Source organism: Pogoniulus pusillus, chromosome 25 (genome assembly GCF_015220805.1).
Source record: "Pogoniulus pusillus isolate bPogPus1 chromosome 25, bPogPus1.pri, whole genome shotgun sequence".
Lineage (NCBI taxonomy): Eukaryota > Metazoa > Chordata > Aves > Piciformes > Lybiidae > Pogoniulus > Pogoniulus pusillus.
Window position 1 is genome coordinate 11,848,245 of NC_087288.1, and position 23,440 is coordinate 11,871,684.

General features: G+C 41.3%; 2 protein-coding genes and 1 long non-coding RNA gene across 9 annotated transcripts in view; 1 reads left to right on the forward strand and 2 right to left on the reverse strand.

The window, feature by feature from the left end:
* PPP2R5A (protein phosphatase 2 regulatory subunit B'alpha) overlaps nucleotides 1-14,208 on the forward strand; it is a 39,512-nt gene extending 25,304 nt beyond the window's left edge. For both annotated transcript variants that reach the window (XM_064164469.1, XM_064164470.1), the window contains 9 exons: nucleotides 440-570; nucleotides 775-834; nucleotides 2,210-2,318; nucleotides 4,646-4,699; nucleotides 8,635-8,685; nucleotides 9,759-9,878; nucleotides 9,967-10,094; nucleotides 12,146-12,247; nucleotides 12,955-14,208. In XM_064164469.1, the coding sequence (XP_064020539.1) occupies nucleotides 440-570; nucleotides 775-834; nucleotides 2,210-2,318; nucleotides 4,646-4,699; nucleotides 8,635-8,685; nucleotides 9,759-9,878; nucleotides 9,967-10,094; nucleotides 12,146-12,247; nucleotides 12,955-13,087 (888 nt within the window). In that variant the 3' untranslated portion in view covers nucleotides 13,088-14,208. The remainder of the gene's footprint in view (nucleotides 1-439; nucleotides 571-774; nucleotides 835-2,209; nucleotides 2,319-4,645; nucleotides 4,700-8,634; nucleotides 8,686-9,758; nucleotides 9,879-9,966; nucleotides 10,095-12,145; nucleotides 12,248-12,954) is intronic.
* Nucleotides 5,191-16,078, reverse strand: LOC135186605 (uncharacterized). Its single transcript, XR_010307055.1, has 2 exons — nucleotides 14,925-16,078; nucleotides 5,191-5,471 (listed from the first exon to the last, which is right to left on the reverse strand). It is a non-coding gene; the product is annotated as an uncharacterized LOC135186605 (long non-coding RNA).
* A 284-nt stretch (nucleotides 16,079-16,362) lies between these two features.
* PACC1 (proton activated chloride channel 1) overlaps nucleotides 16,363-23,440 on the reverse strand; it is a 39,220-nt gene continuing 32,142 nt past the window's right edge. For 5 of the 6 annotated variants that reach the window (XM_064164474.1, XM_064164473.1, XM_064164472.1 and 2 more), the window contains exons 6-8: nucleotides 21,432-21,576; nucleotides 18,327-18,431; nucleotides 16,363-17,038 (exon numbers count right to left, since the gene is read on the reverse strand). In XM_064164474.1, coding sequence (XP_064020544.1) covers nucleotides 16,880-17,038; nucleotides 18,327-18,431; nucleotides 21,432-21,576 — 409 coding nt within the window. In that variant the 3' untranslated portion in view covers nucleotides 16,363-16,879. The remainder of the gene's footprint in view (nucleotides 17,039-18,326; nucleotides 18,432-21,431; nucleotides 21,577-23,440) is intronic. The other variant, XR_010307056.1, reaches the window with a different exon arrangement.

Genomic DNA, 23,440 nt, shown 5'->3' on the forward strand with positions numbered 1-23,440 from the left:
AATCTCTCCATCTTAAATCATAAATCGTGACATTTCATATGTAAGAATGCTTTTGCTTAGGTTTCAACACACAAGTTGCTTTTTGAGATGAACAGTATAGTGGCTTAAGAAATTGTAAATATCTGACACAGAATTGATCTGATTTCTTAAAGACCAAATGTAAACTACTTAGCTAAGGTTTGATAACCTTATTCTTTCAATTCGGTTTTTATTTGCTAGTGTAGTGATTGTTGCAGTGGCTTTAGGCTTCTGAAGAGAGCGAAGCTGCTGAGTTTATAAGAAATCACCAACTTTATTAAAAATCTGATTTTGAAAATACAATACTGACGTCCAAACAATTTTTTATTAAACTGATTCTAATTTTAAGGTAAATGTGTAAATTAAAGGTAAAGCTTAACTAACAAAATGCAAGTAACAGGTTTCATTTTAACTTCTGTAGTTGCTGGAGCTCTTTGACAGTGAAGACCCACGAGAACGTGATTTCCTAAAGACAGTTCTTCATCGAATTTATGGGAAATTCCTGGGTTTAAGAGCATTCATCAGGAAACAGATAAACAACATTTTCCTCAGGTATCCTCTGTGTGTGCAAGTAGGTTGAGGAACATTTTATTTAGCCTTCATGGTGTGGGTTTGCAGCGATTTTGTTCTTGAAATAAAAACCTGATTTGGGTCTGTAATCTGGGTTTCAACTGTTTTGAGTTTATGAAAGGTTGTTTCTTTGAAATCTTCCATCCTCTGTTTTGATTTTTTTGGTGGTTGCATTTTTCATAACAGGTTTATATATGAAACAGAGCACTTCAATGGTGTTGCTGAACTTCTGGAGATATTAGGAAGGTAAGTCTGAGCTGACAGAGAAAAAGCAAAATGTTTTGGGTGTTTGCTGCAGCTTTCCTGCTTTAGGGATTGAGTGGGGGGGAAGAGAATTTTTACAGTAACAAATGAAGAAGTGCAGTCATTGATATCATCTAGTACCAGAGAATCAGTCAGGGTTGGAAGGGACCACAAGGATCATCTAGTTCCAACCTCCCTGCCGTGCCCAGGGACACCAGCCTGGCCTTAAACACCTTCAGGGGTGGGGCCTCAACCACCTCCCTGGGCAACCCATTCCAGGCTCTCACCACTCTCATGCTGAACAACTTCTTCCTCATGTCCACTCTGACTTTCCCTGCCTCCAGCTTTGCTCCATTCCGCCTTGTCCTGTCACGTGGGTTACCATGTGAATATCAAATCAGGATATAGAGTGGAAATCATTCTTTTTGGTGCAAGTTTTAAAAATGACTGGCAAAATATTTCACAAGGGTCCTTGTTTGTCTTGTATCTGGTGGCTTGTTCTTCAGTCAGAAAATGCATGTTAACTTTGCCCTTGTGCTTTAATCTTCAGCAGGCTGGTTTTCATTAAATTCTATTTGGGAAAGTCTTTTAAGTGCTAGGGACTTAGAGTTTTCTTTTTGTTATTATTTTAAAATTTTAAATTCTCACATTTTAGTGTTTTTTCCAAAACTCACACATATTTAACAGTAAAAAACCTTTGTAAATACTACTGGTCTAGTTGAAAATCAAAACCCTATGGAACTACTGTGAAACAAATTTTCATGCAGATCAAATGCAGGATACCATTATTTTCTCAGATCTATCTCAAGTACTGGGGGGAGGAGAACCCTAAAGTTCCTCCTGAAGGACTTTTGTCTGTTACACAACTCAACTCTTCAAAGTAAGATCACTGAATCAGTGAGACCACTTTTTAACTTGGTTTTGGAAGAAAAGATTGTTCAGTGATCTCAAAAGCAAATGTTCAAACTGGAGTGTTAAAATAGTTGAGAAGTGTATGCCACCTATTTGTTTCCTTTGCACGTTGCCAGTGGGTGAAATGGATCAACTTCCTGATGCATCTTTCTAAGCTTTACAGTTAGACAGCAAGACTTGCTATAGGTGATTTTACTTTGAATGGAGGTTACAACAAAAATAATTCAGCACATCAAATGAGTGGTTTTGACTACTACTGCAGTTCTCTGGTATTCCTACCAAGACCCTAAACTTGTGTGATACCAAGATTGTAAAGGATGTGTACGTGTAGAGCTGTTTTATGACTTTGAAATAATCAGGTGTAGAAATTGAATCAGAAACGGAGTGTCTCTTGAATTTACAGAAACTCTTGACTTCTAGGAAGAAATTATTACTAAAAATAAATCCTGCTTATTCATGTTTTCAGTATTATCAATGGTTTTGCACTGCCTCTGAAAGCAGAACACAAACAGTTCCTTATGAAAGTTCTGATTCCCATGCATACCGCAAAGGGATTGGCTTTGTTTCATGCACAGGTAAGCTTTTGCCTGTTCTTAAGAGCGGTGGGGTTTGTGTATTTGCATTTGAAACCAATGAAATCTGGAGTAGTCTGTGTTATAATACCAGTATGCAAAAATATTTGCAAGTTCAGTCACCTTTTGTTTTTTTTTTTTTAAAGATAATGAGAATCTTATGTCTAAATGTTACTTTTTAGTTATTTAGCATATATTAGAAGTTAAATAATACAACAGTGAGTCAACTGAAGTGGTGTCAACTGAAGCAGGAAGGTTTTTTGCTTGCCAGTTTCATTAGTCCTTAAGATTAATCCCAGGACCTTGTGCTGGTACCACTACTTCTATATAACTTGAAAGCTGTGGATAAAGGAACCTTGAGTAGGGCTGGGTACTTCCTTCAGAAGTACTTTTTCATTTCTAAAACCGTACCAGTTGTGAGGAGGAGAATGCTGGATATACACAACAAAAATATTACGTAGATCCCTGACACACTGTCAGAATGCTGCAGTTCTTGATTTGACTCCAACTCTTACACCTTACACAGTCAGCATTTTAATTGAGACATACTGCACTTGGGTATTGAATACCATTGATGCTAACTTGCAAGTAATCCTGTGGCTAGTTAAAAACTTGCTTTGTTAATTTAGCTCACTAATACAGTTTCTTGCAGCCTAAAGACAAAAGGAAATTATTTTCTAATTGAAGTGGAATCATTATGACTGTATAATCTACAAACAAGATCAAGTCAAGAGCTCAGTTAATTCCTAATTCTCATATGAAGTGTTAATTAAATTATTGTCTTCATGGCTTATTGCTGTGCAATAGACTGCTCCAAGCAGTGTGTAAGGGACCAGTGACTTGCCAAAGCTCTTCTTGCTAACAGATGAGTACAGCAAGCTCTCCTTTTTCCTATGATACGTTTAATCCGGTTCATAGTACTTCAAAGGACCCTGTTACAAGTTCAGCTTCACTCTGTACCTGAAAGTAGCTTTTGGTGCTCCTCTACATAAACTGTGTGAGGTTTTCAGCACTGTGTTTCTGGGTTTTGTATTATCCTGAAGGTGTAAAACGAGCATTAACTCAGCTTTACAATCAGGAGTGGCCTGGTTGCTTTGTTGCTACAGTATAAGTAGCCTACCCTTAAAAGTTAAAGCCTTAAAGCTAAATTAAATGTGAGTCTTTGTCTTTGAACAATGGAGCATTACTGTACAATACTGCATGATAGGATTTCATGAGACTAATATGTGACCTTTGTCTTTTAAATCTACACACATACATCCTTAGCCTAAGGGTAAAAAAACTTTATTAGACCTGTTGTAATTACAGTATTGTAGTTGCCTGCTTTGGGATTAAAAATTGTTGTGGTGGGTTTTGTTGGGCTTTGGTTTGGGCTGGTTGGGGTGTTTTTGTGTTGTGTTTTTTTTTCTGTTAAAGGAAAGGCAATGCCTGAATTTAAGGACATTAAATCTGCAATGTGTAGGTAGTGCATGCAAATAATTTTTGTCCTTGCTTTATCTTGTGAGATGAAAAATAGTGGGACTTAAAATCAGTCTTAATGCAATCTAGAATTGTAACTGCTTTAAAAGGTCTCTGTACAGGGTTCAAGTGCAGTTATTTAGTTATTTAACTAGGTACTAAGTAACTGAATAATTATAGAACATATAATACCATGTTTTGGCCTGAGAAGACCAGTGGACAAAAATCACAGGAAGCTGGGAGAGCATGCTGGTGAATCAATCTCATTGTGCCTTCCCCCACTTCATACAGTCTTCCACAGGTATTTGTTGTTGGCCATTCCAGGGGACAGGATACTTAGTTGGGCAGATGCTGCCTTATGTCTTGTGGCCACAGAATACTTAATAATTTCACCTGTAACCTTCTCCCTGGACGTTACATGCTGTAGATGCCTAGTACTTGAGCAGTGTGCTCTGTCAAACCTGTTTGATTGCTTTTTTGTTTGATTGAAAGTATCACTTTTTAAAATCCCATTCTAGATATTTGAAAACTATAGTTTTGTAATGCTAATACAGCAATTGATACTGAGAAAAATGTATCTGGGTACTAGGATCTGAGTTAAGGAAGCATCTGCCAAGCTTAATTTTCTTCTAGGAGGAAAAAATTTGAAGATTTCTGGTTTGCAAGAAGTTTTTTGTAATATAGAGCAGGCCTGTATGTCTTGCTGCTTTAATTGCTGTTTGGTTTAGTTTGGAAGGATTTTAAGTTACATTCTAGAGGTGGTGGGGTTGGGTTACCCCCCACGATCTGAAGTGCTTCTGTTCTTTGTCTTACTTTGTGATGCTGCCATTTTGAATAGTGTCCATTTAATAATTACCTGCCTTGTGTTCCAGCTCGCCTATTGTGTTGTACAGTTCCTGGAGAAAGATACAACTTTAACAGAACCTGTAAGTGGTCTTCAGTTGAATGTTCTTCTGGTTTTAATTTCAACTAAATATTCTAGTGTAACTTGCCAGGATGATATAGCAATGCCTTCTGTGAGTCTTGGTTCTGTGATGTGCTAGGGGTGTGTATGATGGGGTGAGTTTTTAGGGTTTGGGGTTTTTTACTTCAGGAATTTTTTGGTTGGTTGTTTTTTGCTTATTAGGTGGTTTTGTCTCCCACATACACTGAAAAAAAAAGTTTTAAAATCTAGAGTAGTTGTTAAGGAACTTCTGGATTTGATAGGGCAGTCAAAGTATGACCAAAATAGACCACAAATTTAAGTAACAGTTTGAAGCACTAACATAATGAAAATACCTCATCTGAGAAAGCATGTAACAACTGTATTCCCTCCTGGTAAGAGCTAAAACTTCAGTGGTTTTGGTTCTGATAGCTTGTGCCTAGCCATGGCTTAAAGCTGAAATGTTTTAGAGAATAAACAGTCTTAAAATAAAAGTTGGAGAGAAGAATAATACTTTATTTAGTCAGAACTCTGATGTTCCAAGTGCGATGTTTATTCTGTCTCCTCAGTTACTAGAATGCCACTTGGTAGCTCTCACGCAGGTGCTTCAGGCATCAGTGGCTTTTGCCAGACCCAATCTCACATGATAGGTATTGACAGGCCAGCTAGAAAGGGGCTTGCAGTGCTTCCTGCAAGGGCACTGCCAATGCCCGTAAAGGAGAATGGAGGTTCAAGGCAGTGCAGCAGTTCCTGAGGACACAGACTTGACAGGCCAGCTAGAACAGAAGCTGTTTTTAGTTGGACAATCAGGGATCTTTCAGTCAGGAGTATGTTGATTTTAAAATATTTTATCCCTTTTTGTGACAGAAAAGTGAAATTCCTATGCAAAATCTATTATTTTTCTATGAAGGGAAAAAGATAAAACAGTTTTGGGGAAACAGTGTAAATCTTCACTGATCTTTCAGTGAAAGCTCATTTTCTGCACTTAAATACTGATGTTCTTCATCAGAAGACAAGTTACAGTGTAGGTGATGGGAGATGGCTGACCTGCCTGGCTGTAATTTGACCTTGTCTGCTTGAAACATTTTCATTTCCCCTGTACTGCACTGTCGCCAGTTTATCTTTTTTTTGTTGGATGAGTGAGGAGAAAGGAAATGCCTTATTCCCTAAGCTAAATGATAAAACAGCCCTGGTGTTTTAACAGGTAAAGTTGAGCAGATAATGTGTAGCATTAAAAACCTATGAGATGGAATGAAGCAACAACATGACAAAAAGTCAGAACTTCCTGATAGGAATTTACAGAACTGTGATGCAGGATCCCAGCCCTAACTTTGAAGGTGGCAGGGCTTTCCAAGGAGTGCCACAGAGCAACACTGAGACTTTGTCTGAACTACAGTATATGGAATTCCAGATGTATCCTCATCAGTAAGGATGAATACAGAATGGAGGACACAGGAGAACTGCCTGTGTTTGCTTGGGCATTACTCTGAGGGTACAGTGAAGTTTGCTTTATGAAAGAGTGAAAGTCAGCAAGATAAGAACTAAAGCTTTAAGAAACTTTCCAAAGGGCTTGAAAAGTAAATACTAAATTTTGGGGCAACTGATGAGATGGCATTTGAATTTTTTTTGGCTTTAGGTCAAGTAATATTTTAAGAACTCCATCAGAAGGCTGTCTTCACCAGTACCTTACTGTTATTTTTCTGGCAGGAGCTGTCACTCAGGGTCAATTTAGAGGACATTCAATCTGAGCTTTTGTAACTATGGTAGCCTGCCTAAGGTCAGTCCTGATGTTTGCAGAGCTGACAAGAACAGTTTGTTACCTAACCCAGTGGCCTTTACGTTGAAGAAATCAGGCTAAACAAGCAGTCCTTGTACATAGGATAAGTTTTGTAGCAGGTGCCTACTGCTGTAAGTCACTTTGTGGGAATTTTGTAGCTCTGGGGAGAGCTAATACTAAGAGGTTTGTGTAGAAAGAGCAGCAAGACCTCAGATCTGTAGAGTATTTCTTTGAACATAAATGTACATGTATCGGCTTCTTAAGATGAGAGTGTAGTCAAGCTGGAAACTGATAGTTTCTCTGAGGAGCAAGAACTAGGCATCTTATGAGGAGGTCTGTGCTGTTATACTTGGAATGTGGTCTTTATTTACCAAGTTGATAATGTTAGTCTCTTTAGTGAAGTATATTCAACATTCTTACAATAATAAGTGTGAGAACTGTGCTTTTCCAGCTAATTCAATTTTATGCTTTCAAGACCAGTAAATTCATGCTTCAATTAAGGGGTTGTGGTAGGTAGCTTATCTTTGGCTTCCCTGAAATTGTTTGGCTTACTTGCATTGCTCTGGGAGAAGGGAAGATGCCGATAGAATGAGCTTTTATAGCTGTAAATGCTGAGGTTTAGTCTTTAAAAATGCAAAATCTCCATTGTATACAACTGAGTCATTCAGTTTAATGAACAGAAGTGGTCCTAGATTTCAAGTGTATTTATATAGACTAAATTATGAATAGAGAGAAATATAATTAATTAATGCAAATCTGACTCCTTGAGAATGGAGGAGGAGTGAGTGAGTGAAGGACTGCAAGATCAGGTAATTGCAGAGAAATGGGGGAACCTCCGCCCTTGCTGTGCTATCTGCCTTTCTACTCTTGTCCATGGAGATAACAAGGACACCAGGTCAGAACCAGATGAGCAGTTCAGGGAGGGAGCTCTGTGGGACCAATGGAGGTTATGTGTGTGGGCTGACCCAGGTGTTCTGATCCTTCATCAGGTGTCAGATGCAGGCCTTTGTATTGCAGTTGTGTGCACCTTTCAGACAGCAAGGCAGAACTTGTATGCTCAAGGCTCTGCAGAGAATCTGTTCTTCCTGTGTTCCTGTGGATGTGAGCATAGGACTTAGCAGTTGCCCTAGGTTTCTGCATTGGCTTAGCGTCACTTGAAGTGACATTCAGTTTTGTAGTATTAGGATGTATGGTAATCCTCAGATAAGATTTGTGGGCACTTCAACTCACAATAACTTTTTCTCTAGAAAGCTACTTTTGATAGTCCACATAGTTGTGAGTAAAACAGCCAGCTGGGAAACTGGGAGAAGAACTCAACATGGCACACCCCAAGTGTGACAGTTACTCAGCTGCATAGTTTTACAGTTGTATATAATCCATTAGATGCTATTATATCACAAAAATAGAGATCCTTTCCTCAGAAGGAAAACTTTTATAAGGTTCTGAGGTTTCTGCTTCTGAAATGTACAGCATTTATTGTATTTTTTAGGCAGCATTAATTTTGCAATTTAGATGTTGCTTTCTGGGAAACAGGCCTCCAGCCGTTCTTTGTTTCTCCCCCACTCCCAATTCCTCCTGGAGGCTGTATTTTCTAATTCAATTTCCCAAAGGGTTTTTCCAGTCTTGTGTCAGCTTCTAGTGTAGACCCTGGAATCTCTTTTCTCTGTATGTTCATGGCTATTTTGTGTTTTAGTTTCCAGTCTTTAATGGTGCAAATTCTGGAAGGAAAAAGGCTGGAGGCCATAGTTGCTCTGTAGAGCCCTGTTTGTGCAGTCAAGGTATACCCCTAGGCCTTGGGCTTCAAACCTTGGTGCCAAGACAAGTGCTCCTCAAAATATGGATGACTAAAAGACAAAGTATTACAGGGAATCAAGCTACAGGGGAGAGGACTTCCTTGTGATGCCTTCATGTGATCAGCATCCTGTACATGTACTGGGACCTGGGACAGGAGTGGAGTGTGAGCAGATAATCAAAAGTCTGTGAAGTGATGAGAGACTGAATAATTCTGATAACCTAAATGAGACAGCACAGTATTTATTTTCAGTGGAACTGCATTTAACTGCATTGAGTTTTCACTGAAACTGTAGATTAATACTTTAAAACCTTACCAAATATGTAATCGAAATATGTTCTGGTTTAACTTGTTTGTCTTTTTAATATAGGTAATCAGAGGACTGCTCAAATTTTGGCCAAAAACTTGCAGTCAGAAAGAGGTTGGTTTTGTCTTTTGTTTCTGCTGTCTGCTATGATGTAAAATGTAGTGTAGTGGGTAAAAACATCTCACCTCTGCTCTGCTTCTCAAGATCTTGCAGTTCTCGGGGTGCTTGTCTTTCTCGTGCAGCTCAGTGCAATTGTTTGCATGTCTGCTCTTGTTGTGGGGTTCCTATGTTAAAATTATATCAGAAGTTGCATTCTCTGCACTAAAATATTGTGTAGAGGAAATGCTTTTCTGAGAAGTATTTAGTAGACACAGACCAGGTGGGAGGTAGTTAGCTGCAATAGGACACAGATGCTGAGTGCCTGCGAGCCTGGATGTGTTTTTCTGTAGAATAAAAAGAACTCCTATTTCTCCCATTTATTTGAAATGAGTTTAAAACTCAGGAGCTCAGATCCCACCCCCTGACAGCTATTTAAAGGTGGGGTTCAACCACAGAGTGGGTTAGATTGGAGGAGAAGTTAAAGATAGAATGGTTTAGGTTGGATGAAGGGTCATCCAGCTCCAATCCCCTGCCATAGGCAGGGACACCTTCCACTAGAACAGGCTGTTCAAGGCCTCATCCAGCCTGGCCTTAAACACCCCCAAAGAGGAGGCATCTACAGCCACTCTGGGCAACCTGTCCAAGAGTCTCACCACCCTGTAACAGGGTTGTCTCTCTTTGTGTGAGTGGTGTTGCATTTTCCTGTGCGTTCTGCTTGGCCTAACTTAAATTAGGAATTCACTGTTCATCAGTTCAAAAGCTCAGGTACAGGCAGTCTCTGCAGACTTTCCTGAAGGAAGAAAATGCTCTGGCAGTTTTTTAGCTGTAAAAAAAACATTCTGCAGAAGCAATTCTGTATAGTGTTTAGAGCCATCACACAAAAGAAATAATACAAGATGTGAGCTGCAAATGACCATTGACAACTTTCAGGCTATAAAAAAACCGTGTTTGTCTAATGCATTGTAATTACAGACAGAGCTCCCTGAGGAATTCATGACTAGTGTAGAAGCCATAATGTTTTGTTTCTGTTTACAATGGTGTTATAAAACATTCTCAGACTTCTGGATATATTTCTTTTATACAAACAGGTAATGTTTTTAGGGGAAATTGAAGAAATCTTAGATGTAATAGAACCGACGCAGTTCAGGAAAATAGAAGAGCCTTTATTTAAGCAAATATCCAAGTGTGTGTCAAGTTCACATTTTCAGGTAAAAATGAAGAACTCTCTATTTTTTTTTTTTTTAATTACTTGTAGTAATTTATTTTGTGATTATTGACCCTTAAATTTTGTTTCAGGTTGCAGAAAGAGCTTTGTACTTCTGGAATAATGAATATATTCTTAGCCTGATTGAGGAGAACATTGATAAAATTCTGCCAATTATGTTTGGCAGTTTATACAAGATCTCCAAAGAACACTGGAACCCGTAAGTAACTTTTAACTTTCTTGTCCACTCTTTCAGGTTTGGATTGTAAGCTTGAAAATGTTCTTTTTCACTTTGTCAGGTTAAATCAGTGAGGTTACAGGTGGTAAAAGAGATGCCTTTTTTTGTGATATCATGCTTTCGTTGGTTTGCATGGGGATGGTGGAGACTTGGACTTTGTTCCTGTTTGAATGAGTTTAAACTGCAACAGAGGAGACTTAAACTGGATGTTAGGAAGAAGCTGTTGATAGTGAGGGTGGTGAGACATTGGCACAGAGCGTCCAGGGAGGCTGTGGATCACAGAATGTGATCAAAGATGACATTCTGTGATCCACAACCTCCCTGGAGGTGTGTTCAGGGCCAGACTGGATAAGGCCTTGAGTGATCTGTTCTAGGGGGAAGTGTCCCTGCCTATGGCACAGGGGATTTGGAACTGGATGAGCTTTGAGGTCCCTTCCAACCTAAACCATTCTATGAAAAACATATGAAGAGAAGAAGTCAAATGATGATCTTTGGGTACAAGCTAGAACACAGGAAGTTCCACCTCAACACAAGGAGGCACTTCTTTGTGGTGAGGGAGCACTGGAACAGGCTACCCAAAGAGGCTGTGGTGTCTCCCCTGGAGACTTTCAGTACTCTCCTGAATGCATTCCTGTGCAGCCTACACTAGATAACCCTTCCAACCCCTAACATTCTGTGATTCATTCTATAACCATATTGGGTTTTGTTAAAAATGCAGCTTAATTCTATCTAGATCAAAACAATTCCCATAGGATGCTTCTGCTATATTTATGCTTTTCTGTCCTTTACTACTTTTGTTCATCTAAACTTCAGAAGTAGTTATTGCTCAGTGAGATAACAAGGAGTTAAGGATGCTGCCAGAGAAGGGCAATGCCTACCCCTATACATGAGTGCCTACTGTTTGTTTTTTTTAATGCCACAATGCTGATATTTTAGGCTGGAAAGAGGCAGTAATTACAGTAAAATACTGAAAAGCAAAATGTGCATACATCCAGCATTCTGAGTTGAGCTGCAAGTCAATTTGTAGAATGTAAGGTTTGTACAGGCAAAAGCCAGGCTGGGCAGGAGCTTTCCTTGAATTAAATGAGGTGTTCTCTTCTAAGCCCTTGGAGGCTCTGAAATTATTCTGAGTGGATGTAGATGGTGTCCAGCTCTTATCAAGTCAAGAGAGATGCTGGAACATGTCCAGAGAAGGGTGACAAAGGGGCCTGGAGCACAGCCCTGCGAGGAGAAGGATGGGGAAGACAGTCTGGCTGCTTCTGCCAGTAGTGACAAGCTTAATGATTAAGTAGCTTCTTAATGTTTAATTTTATTGCTGGTTTTGCATTTGTTTGCATAATTAAGAATGAGTGTGAATGAGATAAACACTACAATATGCCCCTGGAAGTGTTCAAGAAAAGACTGGATGAGGCATTTAGTGTCATGGTCTAGTTGATTGGACAGGGCTGGGTGACAAGTTGGACTGGATGAGCTTGGAGGTCTCTTCCAACCTGGTTGATTCTATGAGATATTAATGTTTTCACAAAGAAAAGACTTAGCACCCAAGATGGATATGGACAGCCACATAAGACACAGCCAGTACTGCTCAAGCTGTTTAGTATCTTCAAGAAATTAAGGTCCTGGAAACCAATTATCTGTTGTTCTCAATTTGGTTCCCAAATGGAGCATATGCAGCAAAACCATCTGCTGTCCAGAACTGCTCAAAAAGCACAAAACTGTGGTTAAAACTCAGTTTACTAAGCATAACTGAAAGGCTTTCTAGTACACCACAGTACTAAGAATTATATACTGTGCAATTACTTGGGCTCAGGAAGCTAAGGTTACCAAAGCCACTTCAAAAAATGTCTGAATAGGCATTTTATTAATTTACAGGGGAAAACTTTAGCTAAAGGATTTTGTTTCAGAAACTCACTGACCTTGCAGCACCACCTTCATTTATTTTTTGGGGCTCTAAACTTTTTATTTGAGTGCTTATTTAGTGACAGTGACTTTGTGCTGCAGAATTCTAACATCTGTGTTCATTTTTTTTCTAGAACTATAGTGGCACTGGTGTATAATGTGCTGAAAACTCTGATGGAAATGAATGGCAAACTTTTTGATGAACTCACAAGCTCCTACAAGGCAGAAAGGCAAAGGTACTGCTTTTTCTTCCACACATACCTACTTTGTAGTAGCTGGAAAGAAATATTGTACCTCTTCTAGCTGCAGAGTTCTCTAGCGGCATTGCCTCTCAGGCATCTGCTGCAGACACTCACTGGGGTGAAGCACTGTGTCAGTAGTAGCCAGGGCACTGACAGGAAGGCCCTGGCTCACTGTCCTGCTTGGGCAGGGAGAGTCTACTCTAGGATGGAAAACCTGGGCTGAGTTGCTGCTATGAGGGGCTGCTGGTGCTGGCTCTGCTGTTTCAGGTGGTGGTGCCTGAAGAAAGGGGTTTTAGCTGAGCTACCTCATAGCTCAGCTAAAACCCCTCTCTATGCTACTCACCAGTGCTGCTGGAGGTAGGCCAGCTGAGACTGCATACCATCTCCTTTCAGTAGTTGTGCTTTTCTCCCCCCAAAATGCTTAGTCCCTTAATTTATTTGTCCATGCTAAAGAACCTCATTAGAACTGCAGCCATCTGCACAAACCACACTGCAGCAATTGTCCAAGTTTGCTGGAGCAAAGTTTGCTTCACCACCAACTGTTACCAATTTATTTGCCCCCATGCTTTTTGATCCAGGAAACTGTAAACTAAAAATAGCTTTGGAGAAAAAGTTTCAAGATGATTACTAGATGTAAATCATGCTTGTTAAGTGATTGCATCAAAAGATACCTAAACCTGACAGTTCACTTCTTTCCACAGAGAGAAAAAGAAAGAGTTAGAACGTGAAGAGCTGTGGAGAAAGCTAGAGGAGTTAAAGCTTAAGAAGGCCCTGGCAGAGAAGCAGAACAGCACTCACAGCGTGCTGAATGCACACAATCCAAGTGCCAAATAAAAGAGGTGCCCCAGCTCTACGTGGCAGACATACTTTTGTACCCTTCTGAAATATGTAAGGATTTGCAAAAGAAACCTCATGACTATTACAGGAACTGCCAGGTTTTTCCTCTGGCAACTGTAAAGATTTGAATTTCAATACAGCAGTTAAGTGATGTCATTACCACAGCATATTGTAAATTTGTCTAATTATTGATATACTGTCACTTCCAACGTTTCATAGAGCTATCATCCTTAATGAGTGAAATAATTATGGGAGTGGTGAGAATTATGACTTGAATTTCTGATTGTGTTGCACACAGGTGGTATAGTTTGCTATGTAAATTTTTTAGCCTGTTTTATATGTGCTTTTCACATCACTGCATCCTTTGGTTAAGGTGATAGAAAAGGCTTCTAGTTGTGCTGTATTTCCTCAAATAAAACCAAGGTAAGTTACCAGTAACTTGAGATATTCACAATATGTCCCTTCCAGCATTGAAATGAACTCTGATACAGTGCTGTCTTTCAATTCCTGATTGGATTCAGATTTAGATTTATGCCATGTTCACGTTAATTTAAATAAGGCTAAATAGGGGGAGACAGACAGCTTGAACAGGTTGAGGTGGTCCCTGTGTCTGGCCCACCATTTGGTGAGTGCCTCTACCCCTTGTTGCCTCTTGGTCCTGAGCTGCATAGAGACTTCCTCCTGCTGAGGATGGAGCTTCCTCCTGAGAGCCCATCAATGATGCTCCTCATCAGCCCAAAGACTACCTGTAGAGTAGTGAAGGTCTCTAGAGAGAGTCTTGGACAATACTGCATTAGTGATAGCAGCTCATGGACTGAAGAATGAGACCAAAATGGAGTTGTGTTTTGTTGATGGGTGTTTTAAGTTGGGATTTTTTGTTTTGTGAGGAGGGAAGGCTGCCAATAAACAGTTCTTGTTTTATTTAAGGAAAATGCAGCCTGCTTCTTAAAGGCATAAAGTTGACAATAGAAGTCTTTATCTGTTTGCTTGATCAAGTAATTTTTCACATCTTTTATCAGAGTACCATTCCAATCTCTTAAATTGCAGTTGTGTGGAAAACTTTTGTAATGAAATCTTTGGGGAATTGAGCAGCATTCAATAAAGTCTTTATGTTTGTATTTAGTGCTGTATATTACCTCTTTGTGTTTATAAAGACCAGGAGGACTAGAATGAATTTACAGACAGCTGCACACATCTCTGATGACCTGTAGCATTTTACAGCACAGCAGAAGCATTAGGAGATGCAGACCACTGGGGTTTCATTTTTGGTGAGTAGAGTGAAAGGCTTTGTTCTGCTCTGTGGTGATCAGAACAGCTGAGGCAGGTGTCCTGGGCTTTTCCTACCTGGTGCTTGGCTGGCTCACTGACAGGATTCAAGCAGTTTCCAGGGGGTAGAGCCTCTACTACAGTGCTCAACTATTATGTTTTCATTAACAACTTCATTTGTTTCTAAGCAGTTGTTCTACAGAGGAAGTGTGAATACTGTCCGAAGCAAGTGGCTTACACTTCTAGCTGTTCCACCTGATCAAAACCAATTAGCTGCTACTAGCTATGTGCAGGCATTGTAAGACAACTCTCTACTCACCTGACCAAGGAAGACTTTGCCATAGTAGGTGGCTGCCCAAATCTGGGGAAGAGAATTCATTACTTGTCATATGCTTCTTGCACAGGTAAACACTGGGGCTGGCAAGGGTGTACTTGGGCAGCTCAGCAGCAGACGCCTGTCCTGCAGACAGCTTGCCCTTTTTTTCCTGTAGACAAATAACCCCCCAGCTTGAGAGCAAAACCATTTTCAGTTGTCCTACAGAGAAACACTGGGAAATGTAGCTCTTACCTTGTGGTGTGTGGTAATCTTCTCCTGAACATGAAAATCACCACCTTGTGAAGGTGGTCATTACATTAGGAACATGAAAAGCATCTCCACAACGACCACCCTGAAAGACCTGCCTGATGTGTCAGCTGTGCTGGTAGTGGCTAAGAGAGACTGCAGTCACTCAGCGCTGATCCCTGAAAGCCCTCAGGGAGGCATCGGGAAGTCACATATGCGTCGTAATGTGATGATGGTGTGGGCCAGGTGCAGCTACGACAAAGGAAGCATGAACAGTATATGCCAGCTGAGCTGGGGAAACATCGCCTGGGACATCTCAGGCTGGAGACAACAGCCCCGGAAAGTCTCCCACCACCACCACCCTGCTGAAGAAGAACCCCAGGGCGGTAATTACCTCTCCAGCTCTCTTTTCCATTCTCTTTCTCTCTCTTTCTCAATCTCTTCTTTCTCTGCCGTAAGTAAGTCTTGTTTTGCTGTATCATACATTTGTGTCTTAAATTCACTCACGGGAATGCTCAAAAGAACCACTGCCTCCTTCCTGACTTCCAGACTGTTCCACCCTGTCTCAAAGGAAAAATGTCTGACATTTGGAATTATTAGGAGTTTTAAAAACTTAAAAATACAGACAAGGAGTAAGTAAAACAACACAGCTGTCAGGAGCCATTCCACACAAAATGCACACCACTTGCTACTGGAATCGCTCCTATAAATGTGCATATAAAAGAAAGGTTTCTTGGCTGGAATTTGCTGGTCTGCTCTAGGGAAAAAAAACCTCCATCTACCTGTCCTGCCTGAAGCTGTCAGCTGCTTCCATGCCTGCACTTGCTGTGACTCTTGTTCTTATTACATGGAGCTGACACTCCTTTGGCCAAGGCTGTCTTTGGTCAATGTTCTGCCTTGATTTCCTCTGGAAAGAAGCTGAAAGGAGTCAATTTTATTCCAAAATGCCTCCTTAGAAAGCAGAAGAAAGAATGAGGGAGTACTTTAGATATTGCTTACCACTGCATTAACACTTCATTGGAGGATGGAAGAAGCAAACTATGACTTGGCATGTTCTTCCCCTTGCCAAAAAGCCTTGGGAGCAAACATGCAGTGGTGCACTGCTGCCCTGTAGATGCCTTGCTGGTTCGTGGTGGCTGGACTCATAAGGAAGAAGACAACTGCACCACCACAGCACAGTGACTGCACAGACCTCCTCTGTAATACAGAATCACACTGAAATGCCAGACTGAGGAAAGACTTTAACTTCCTTAGCAAAGACTGGAGGGAAGAGCAACATCCTGGGACAGGCACCTGATCTGATGGAGTTGAAAGTCTAAGTACTGAGTTGCTTGAGTTTACTTTCAGTTGGGCTGATCAGGAACAGACTTTGACCTCACTCCTCTTGCTGTAAAGCTCCAGCTGGAAGCACTTGCTGTCATATCCAAACAATGTACACAGTATCTTAACAGAAGTATTTTTTAATATTAGGTCAATATCCTTTAAATCAAAACAGACACCTAACAGAATTCCAGTGTATTCTGTTCAAACCCATGCTGTGGCGAGGGGAGGCCAGATGCTTCTCTTGAGTGCTTTACCTTCCACTAAACCTGTGAAGGAAGTAACTGTGTTACAGCAGCAGATGCAGGTTACTGCTCATGCAGAAGTTACAAGGTCTCCTGTGCCAAGCAGCATTCACATGGTTTGGGAACTCAACTACTATGGTGCTGATTTTCTGAACATCTCCTTCTTCCTTAATGCCCCAAAATACTGAGGTAAGCTTGTTAAATTTGGAATAGAAAATCATGAGTTTGTTAGACCTGTCCTAGAGTTAGCTGCTTTCTGAAGTTCAAAGGCCAGAAGTTCACAAGGCTGTTCCTCCTAATGTCCTTTTTTCCTGGAGAAAACATACCTGGTTTGCATCTTTAATTGCTGATGGGAGTTTATTCCAGTTACTCTCTATGAACAGTTAAAAAGTAACCTCAGTTTATGTGGTTCATTGCTTGACTTCTCTTCAGATGCCTCTTTCGGATTTTGATCATCCACTTCACGCTTAACTTAGCAAAGTCTGCTGCCTTAAACAGAGCCAAGAAGATACCACAAAGAAGAGCAATCATGTTCCAGGGATTTGCTGTGATGATCTGAAAGACAGTAAAGACAATATATGCTGAATGGGCAAGGGCAGTAATCACCTATTTGATGGCAACTCCATTTTGCACAATGATGTTTTTTGCAGCATATTCCTTTGTGCTGCGTAAGGTGGCCTGGAGTGACATCTCCACACATCTTCCTTGCACTGTGGGTTTTGCTGATGGAAAAGAAAACACACTGCAGTAGCTGCTACATTATTTGTTTACTATTTTGGAACACAATTATTTAAGGCTTTATAGATATACTTGAATTATTATTTAATCTTAAAATAAGCAGAGTAAATTGAATCTAAAAACATGTACAAAAACAAGCAGTCACATGAAAGATCTTCAAGAAGCAACTCTAAAAGCAACCTAAAAGCAACTCTACTGGAAAGCTTTAACAGGACAGCATTATAACACTAAACCAGGGTTTGACAGCAGTAACTCTTTCTGCAGACTTACAAGAAGCATTTTATTTTTCCACTTTTAACTACGTTTGATGCAAGAGTAGTGGCATTTACTTATGGTAATCAATTCTCCTTGCACCCTCCAGGCACAAAGATGACTTCTGGGATCTCAAATGAAGCAAGCAGAGGTAGGCAAAAGTAGCACACAGCTTTGCTGTGGAGTCTGCAGATCTGACACCTGGAGTCCTGTGTGCAGTTCTGGAGACCCCACCATAACAAGGACATGGAACTGTTGGAGCCAGTCCAGAGGAGGGCCACAAAGAAGTTCAGAGGGCTGCAGCAGCTCTGCTATGAGAACAGGCTACAAGAGTTGGGGCTCTGCAGCCTGGAGAAAAGAAGGCTTCGAGAAGAACTTATAGTGGCCTTCCAGTATCTGAAGGGGATCTAGAGGAAGGCTGGGGAGGAGCTATTGACAAGGTCTTGTAATGACAGGACAAGGGGGAATGGGTTTAAACTGGTAGAGGGGAGATTTGGACTAGATGTTAGGAAAGGGTTCTTTGCAGTGAGAGTGGCGAGACACTGGCACAGGTTTCCAGGGAGGTTGTGGCTGCTCCCTCCCTAGAGTTGTTCAAGGCCAGGTTGGATGAGGCCTTGAGCAACCTATTCTAGTGGGAAGTGCCCCTGTCTATAGCAGGGGGGGTGGAACTGGATGATCCTTGAGGTCCCTTCAAACCTAAACCATTCTATGATAAAATTCATTAACTCAAGCACAATTATTTAAGCATGAAGTTCAGAGCTGACCTGAAGCTACACTTTGCTAGAACCCAAGGGCACAGCACAAGCAGGTACAGACAGAACACAATGCCAGAAGGGACCAGTGAGTTACTCACGTCTTGAACAGTCTGGATGAAAGGATCTTTCCATTCGAATACCACAAAAAACAGCTGGTCACTTCTTGCTTTAGTTCTCTGGTCAATATAGTTCACTACACTAGTCTGAGGAGAAGGAAAAAGACAGAAATGCAGGTTATTTTCTTTGGTGTAACAACTTCCAATTCAGCCTTCTAAACCTGGAACAACAGGCTCCCAAAATGCAGAAAGAGCAGCTTCCTCCGTCTCCTCTTCACATCCTTTCCCTATTTCTCACTCAGTAAAACACTGCAATACCATTTTCACATCAGAAGCCAGGGACTTGACACTATTACAGATTTTTTTCCCTTCCAAGGGGGGCAATTTAATTTATAAAAATTCATCTCCTTTGAGCAATACATCATTTGGGAAGTTCTGATGAACAAATGAATGCTCAATTGTTTTTATTCACCAGAGAACTAGACAATGGTCCAGGAAGAAATTTCTAATCTTCTTTCAAAATATCAGGTGTAGAATCAACTAGAATATGCCAGCAAGTGCAGAATGAAACTGGGAGGGAAAGAAGCTTAGATGTTGACAATTAAACCATGCTTCCCAATACTGGGAGGCTCATTTACTAGGCTACCATTTGAAACAACTACAGACAGGCAGAGCACTTTAGCACAATTCCACCAGGCTACAGCTTTGGATCAGTGTTAACAGCCACATGAAACCAGTCCTAAGAATCACAATCAGGCCTCAGAATAACAATTAGGTTGTTTTGCCACACAGCTCCAGCCCAAAGCAGGAGCACACCAGGTTCGTACATAGACAGCAACATCACAGTTGTCTCCCCTGCTGCTAGGGGATGAGGGAAACTGCTCAAGAACTGCCTACTTAGGTAACAGGGAAGCACATGAGTTACAGCTTAACAGGGGGTGGACAAACTTCTCCCTGCTCCAGCTGTCAAAGGGATACTTACATCTGGGTATGTGGATAAAGGAGTACTGCTGCTCTTCCTCCATGAGCTTAAGGCTGTACTGAATAAATCTGACAGGGTCATGACAGGAACAAGACTGCTGGATCAAACTGCCCGCTTTGTATGTTAGGAACTTATTGTTCCAGGCAGAGTAGAGCTGAGCTGGAAGTCCCTTATCAGTCTGCTATTTTCACCTTCTTACAAGCCTTTCTGCTGTAAGAGGGATGACCTACTACAACCTCCACCTCACCCTCCACCTAGCATGACTTAGTTTCTGTACAAGCACTTCAAGATTTCTTCACAAAGCCACACACTCTGCCCTAGCCAGACTTTAGGTTGCAAACATATAGAAGCAGCAGCAGCTGTAGGTTTATTCAGAGCATATGTGGGCTCTACTGCCCCATGTTTTCTGGTTAAACACAGCTGCTGCTCTATTTCTACAGCTTGTTTACTGATTGCAATGGACCATCACCCTGACTATGCTCATCCAAGAAAGCTGCACACCAGTAAACAAACCATATACAAAGCTAAATGAAGGCAACAAGAAAGGAAGGAAAGACAAAGTCATGACTACCTGGGCTAGTCAGCAGACCAACAGACTCTACTGTCTGACCTAACATTTGTATCCATCTTTCTGCTATGCCACCTTCCCGTTTTAGATCTGAAAGGCCAATGGACTTCCCTTATGCCATCTGAGCAGATGTACTGTCAAATAAAGCAAGTGCTATTTATGTTTGAGCTACTTCAGCTTCTATTGAAACCCAAAATTCACATCTGCACTGATTCTATTTCTTAGGTTTCATTAAAAAAAACAAAGAGCAAACCAAGCCACAAAACAATAAAATAACAACCCACACAGTGTTCACCTACCCAGACGATCAGTGCCCATAATTGCTGGGCTAAAAAGATGATAATGCTCACAAAAAGACCAGCTTTTTACGAGTGCAAGTCAGTCTTTTGTTCCCACGTTGACATGTGAGAGACTTGGGCACACAAAGGACTTTAAAAAACCCTGCACTTGGTAAGCACCCAACTGCAAGTGACACAGAGCTGTAGGTGATGAAGGACAGACAGACAACTGCTGTTAGCACTTATGCAGCAACAGCTGACTGATAGATTCTTTCCTCCAAACTAAGGCTTTGGTTTGGGACTTGGAGGACTCTGAAATTTAGCTCCTGTCCTCCTCCAGTGGAGCAGTAAGGGTACCCACCTCACAGTCACAGCTCTGTTAAGGCTGTGTCACACAATGCCCTAACTCTGAGAACTACAGGTGTGAGAACTGAAGATTCTGCTTCATTTTGATAGCCACAAAAATTTGACTAAGAGAAAGTGTAGTCACTGAAAAACACACTCTGCATTTTCATTTCTCACCACTCATGAGACACTTCAACCAACACTGGGAACAAGACAACAAACTCAAAACCCAATTATTTTCCAGTCCATAAAAGAGAAGAAAGCAAGCCAAATTTAATTTCTAGTCAAGTGTGCATCTCCCACCTGCCTATTTTCTACTTTTAAATGATGCAGGGAGTTACTCCATGTTTCTAAGGATACTCAGCAGCTGAAAATTCCAAACCTAAGTAAAAAGCAGGCATGAGAAGTCTACCAAGGATACAAGGCTTACATTTTTACTTCTTCATCTTAACATCAGCCCTTGTGGTAACCTACACCAGACTTCTTTCCAATACTAGCTACTATTTCTGCAACTGCTTTGGCAATTGTTCCCCAGCCTGAACTAAAGGGAGCTCTGTTAATACTCTGTGGTGCTCCCTTTGGACCCTTACCTACAGCTGTCACTTATAACACATTCCAGGGCTGGCTTTTCCAACCTTCTCAGGAGGTGTTTTCTTCAGATGTCTCACAAGGCCATACCAACAGACATTAATGCTTTTACTAAATCTCTCTGTATTAAGAAAGAGTGCAAGTAACTATCCAAAACTGCACAGCACAAGGAGCATAAACAAACCCAAGCTCCTGACATTTCACTTGCACAACCACCCTACTTACTCTTCGCCTAACTCACACTGCTATTCATCCCAAGAACCGATTCTGTTGGCGGTCACTAAAACCGTGGCAGTAACTAGTTTAAAATAAACTCAGAGGTCCCCCAAAACCCTCTTCCCAAGTACTTTTTTTCATTGCTGGTGGTTTGTTTGTGTTTTTTTTACCTCTTGTTTGAATTCAACGGTCTCACTACCATCTTCTTCTTTTGTTTTCACCAAGGACATCTTCACCCAGGTTCGAAAACCTCCAGAGAACTTCCAGCTGGAATATGAACTTTCACAGTCCTTCATGAATTCTGCTTTTTCTGGACTAAAGGGAAAATGCCATTACTGACCACACTCAGAGCATTATCTAAGCACCACACATCAGACCCACAAGCACTGCAAAATATGTTCACAGTTCCTTTTATGTTTCAACCGCTAAAATTCAGTGCATTTAAACCACTGTGCACAGTGAGGTTTTGATTAATGGTAGCACTTGTACTCATGTCTTCTTAAGTGCTGAAGACTGCCCTGGTATTCTGCCTGCCCTTGGGACTGTTCTGCCTTACAGGAGAGATTTCTTCTGCTCATCTGTCATCTCTGGGACAGAGAGGAGCAGAGCCAAGAACCCTGGAAACTACTCCCCACAATGCTAGGAAGCAAGAGATGGAAGGAACAGCATTGAGGCAGGGCAGCCTGCTTCACCCAGTTTCTGGGATGCAAATAAACTGGTTGCAATACAGACTTACTTTAAATGCTTTGAAATGTACATTCAGCCTATTCCTGTTATTTTGGAAATGCTACCACAGGTATTTGTAGTCCCAGAAGAGGGGAACTGCTTTGTCTGTTAATACCATGACCAGAGGTTTCCAGTACTCCTTGTGCTGCAGGAGTGATTGTGCCCTTGTGCTTGGCATTGGCGAAGCCACACCTCGAGTATTGCATTCAGTTTTGGGCAGCAAAATACAAGAGAGAGATCGAGGTGCTGGAGCGAGTGCAGAGGAGGGCAATGAAGCTGGTGAAAGGCCTGGAGGATAAATCCTATGAAGAGTAACTGAAGGAGCTAGGGATGGTTAGTTTGAAGAACATGAGGCTGAGGCGAGACTTCATTGCTGTCTACAGCTACCTGAAAGGGCTTTGTGGAGAGGTTTTTGCTGGTCTCTTCTCACAGGTAATTAGTGATAAAAGAAGAGGGAATGGCCTCAAGCTGCAGCTGGGTAGGTTTAGACTGGACATTAGGAAAACAGAGAGAAGAAATCTTTCCAGAAAGGAAAACTAACCTGCTCAGCTACCCAGCATGACCAATGACAGTTCCAAGAGTGTTTTAGCAAGTTAGGAGTGCCTTTATCTATTCATAGCATTAGGTGCTTGTTTAGTGATCCCAGCAGAATGGCAGTACACCTTCCCAACCTCCACAAGGAAGATATGGGCAAAGTGTAGGGACAAAGGCCACAGCCTGTCTGCTCCTCACCATACAAGCCAATGGCACAGGGAGACCTAATCTGACAATGGTTCTTCCCCTTCAGTAACAGCTGACAGGGCAGTACAGAAGAGCACAGTGCCTTGCCACTCAGAGGAACACACGTAATTAGCACTCTGCCTATCAGTCACATGCCCAATGCCTGACTACATACAGCATCCTAGAAAAGCTTTCCAACCAACATGGAAAATTGAGGCAGGAGGTTATGACACTGAGCGGAACGCTGCAGCCACAACTACATGGTAAGCAGACAGCAACAGTATACTTTGTCTTCGACACTAATTGTAGGCTTGATAAAGGAAGATTAATAACAATTTAGGAGAAACTGTGGAGAAGTGATCTGAGAAGACATCTCCTTGCATGTGCCCATAATCCAGACCACTGCCACAGAGTCAGGGAAGAAAAAAGGAGGGTAGGGTTGGGCACAGCAGAGCACAAGGGCACAAGCTTTACATTAATGATAGCAGTGGACAAATAATGCAGCTCAAAAAACACACACAACTAAGTGAAGACAAGACAGGAAAGGGATTTTACCCTGAAGATCCACTCTCCAAGAAGTTTCTTTTAATTCCCTCTTTGCCCCCAAAGACAGACAACCTGCAAAAGCTGCACTTTTCTAAGGGGGAATTGGTTGGACATGTTAGTTTGGTATGTTGTTCTATTACATTGCCCATGGTAAGGTTCCCGGAATACTCTGCACCAGGCTCTCCCA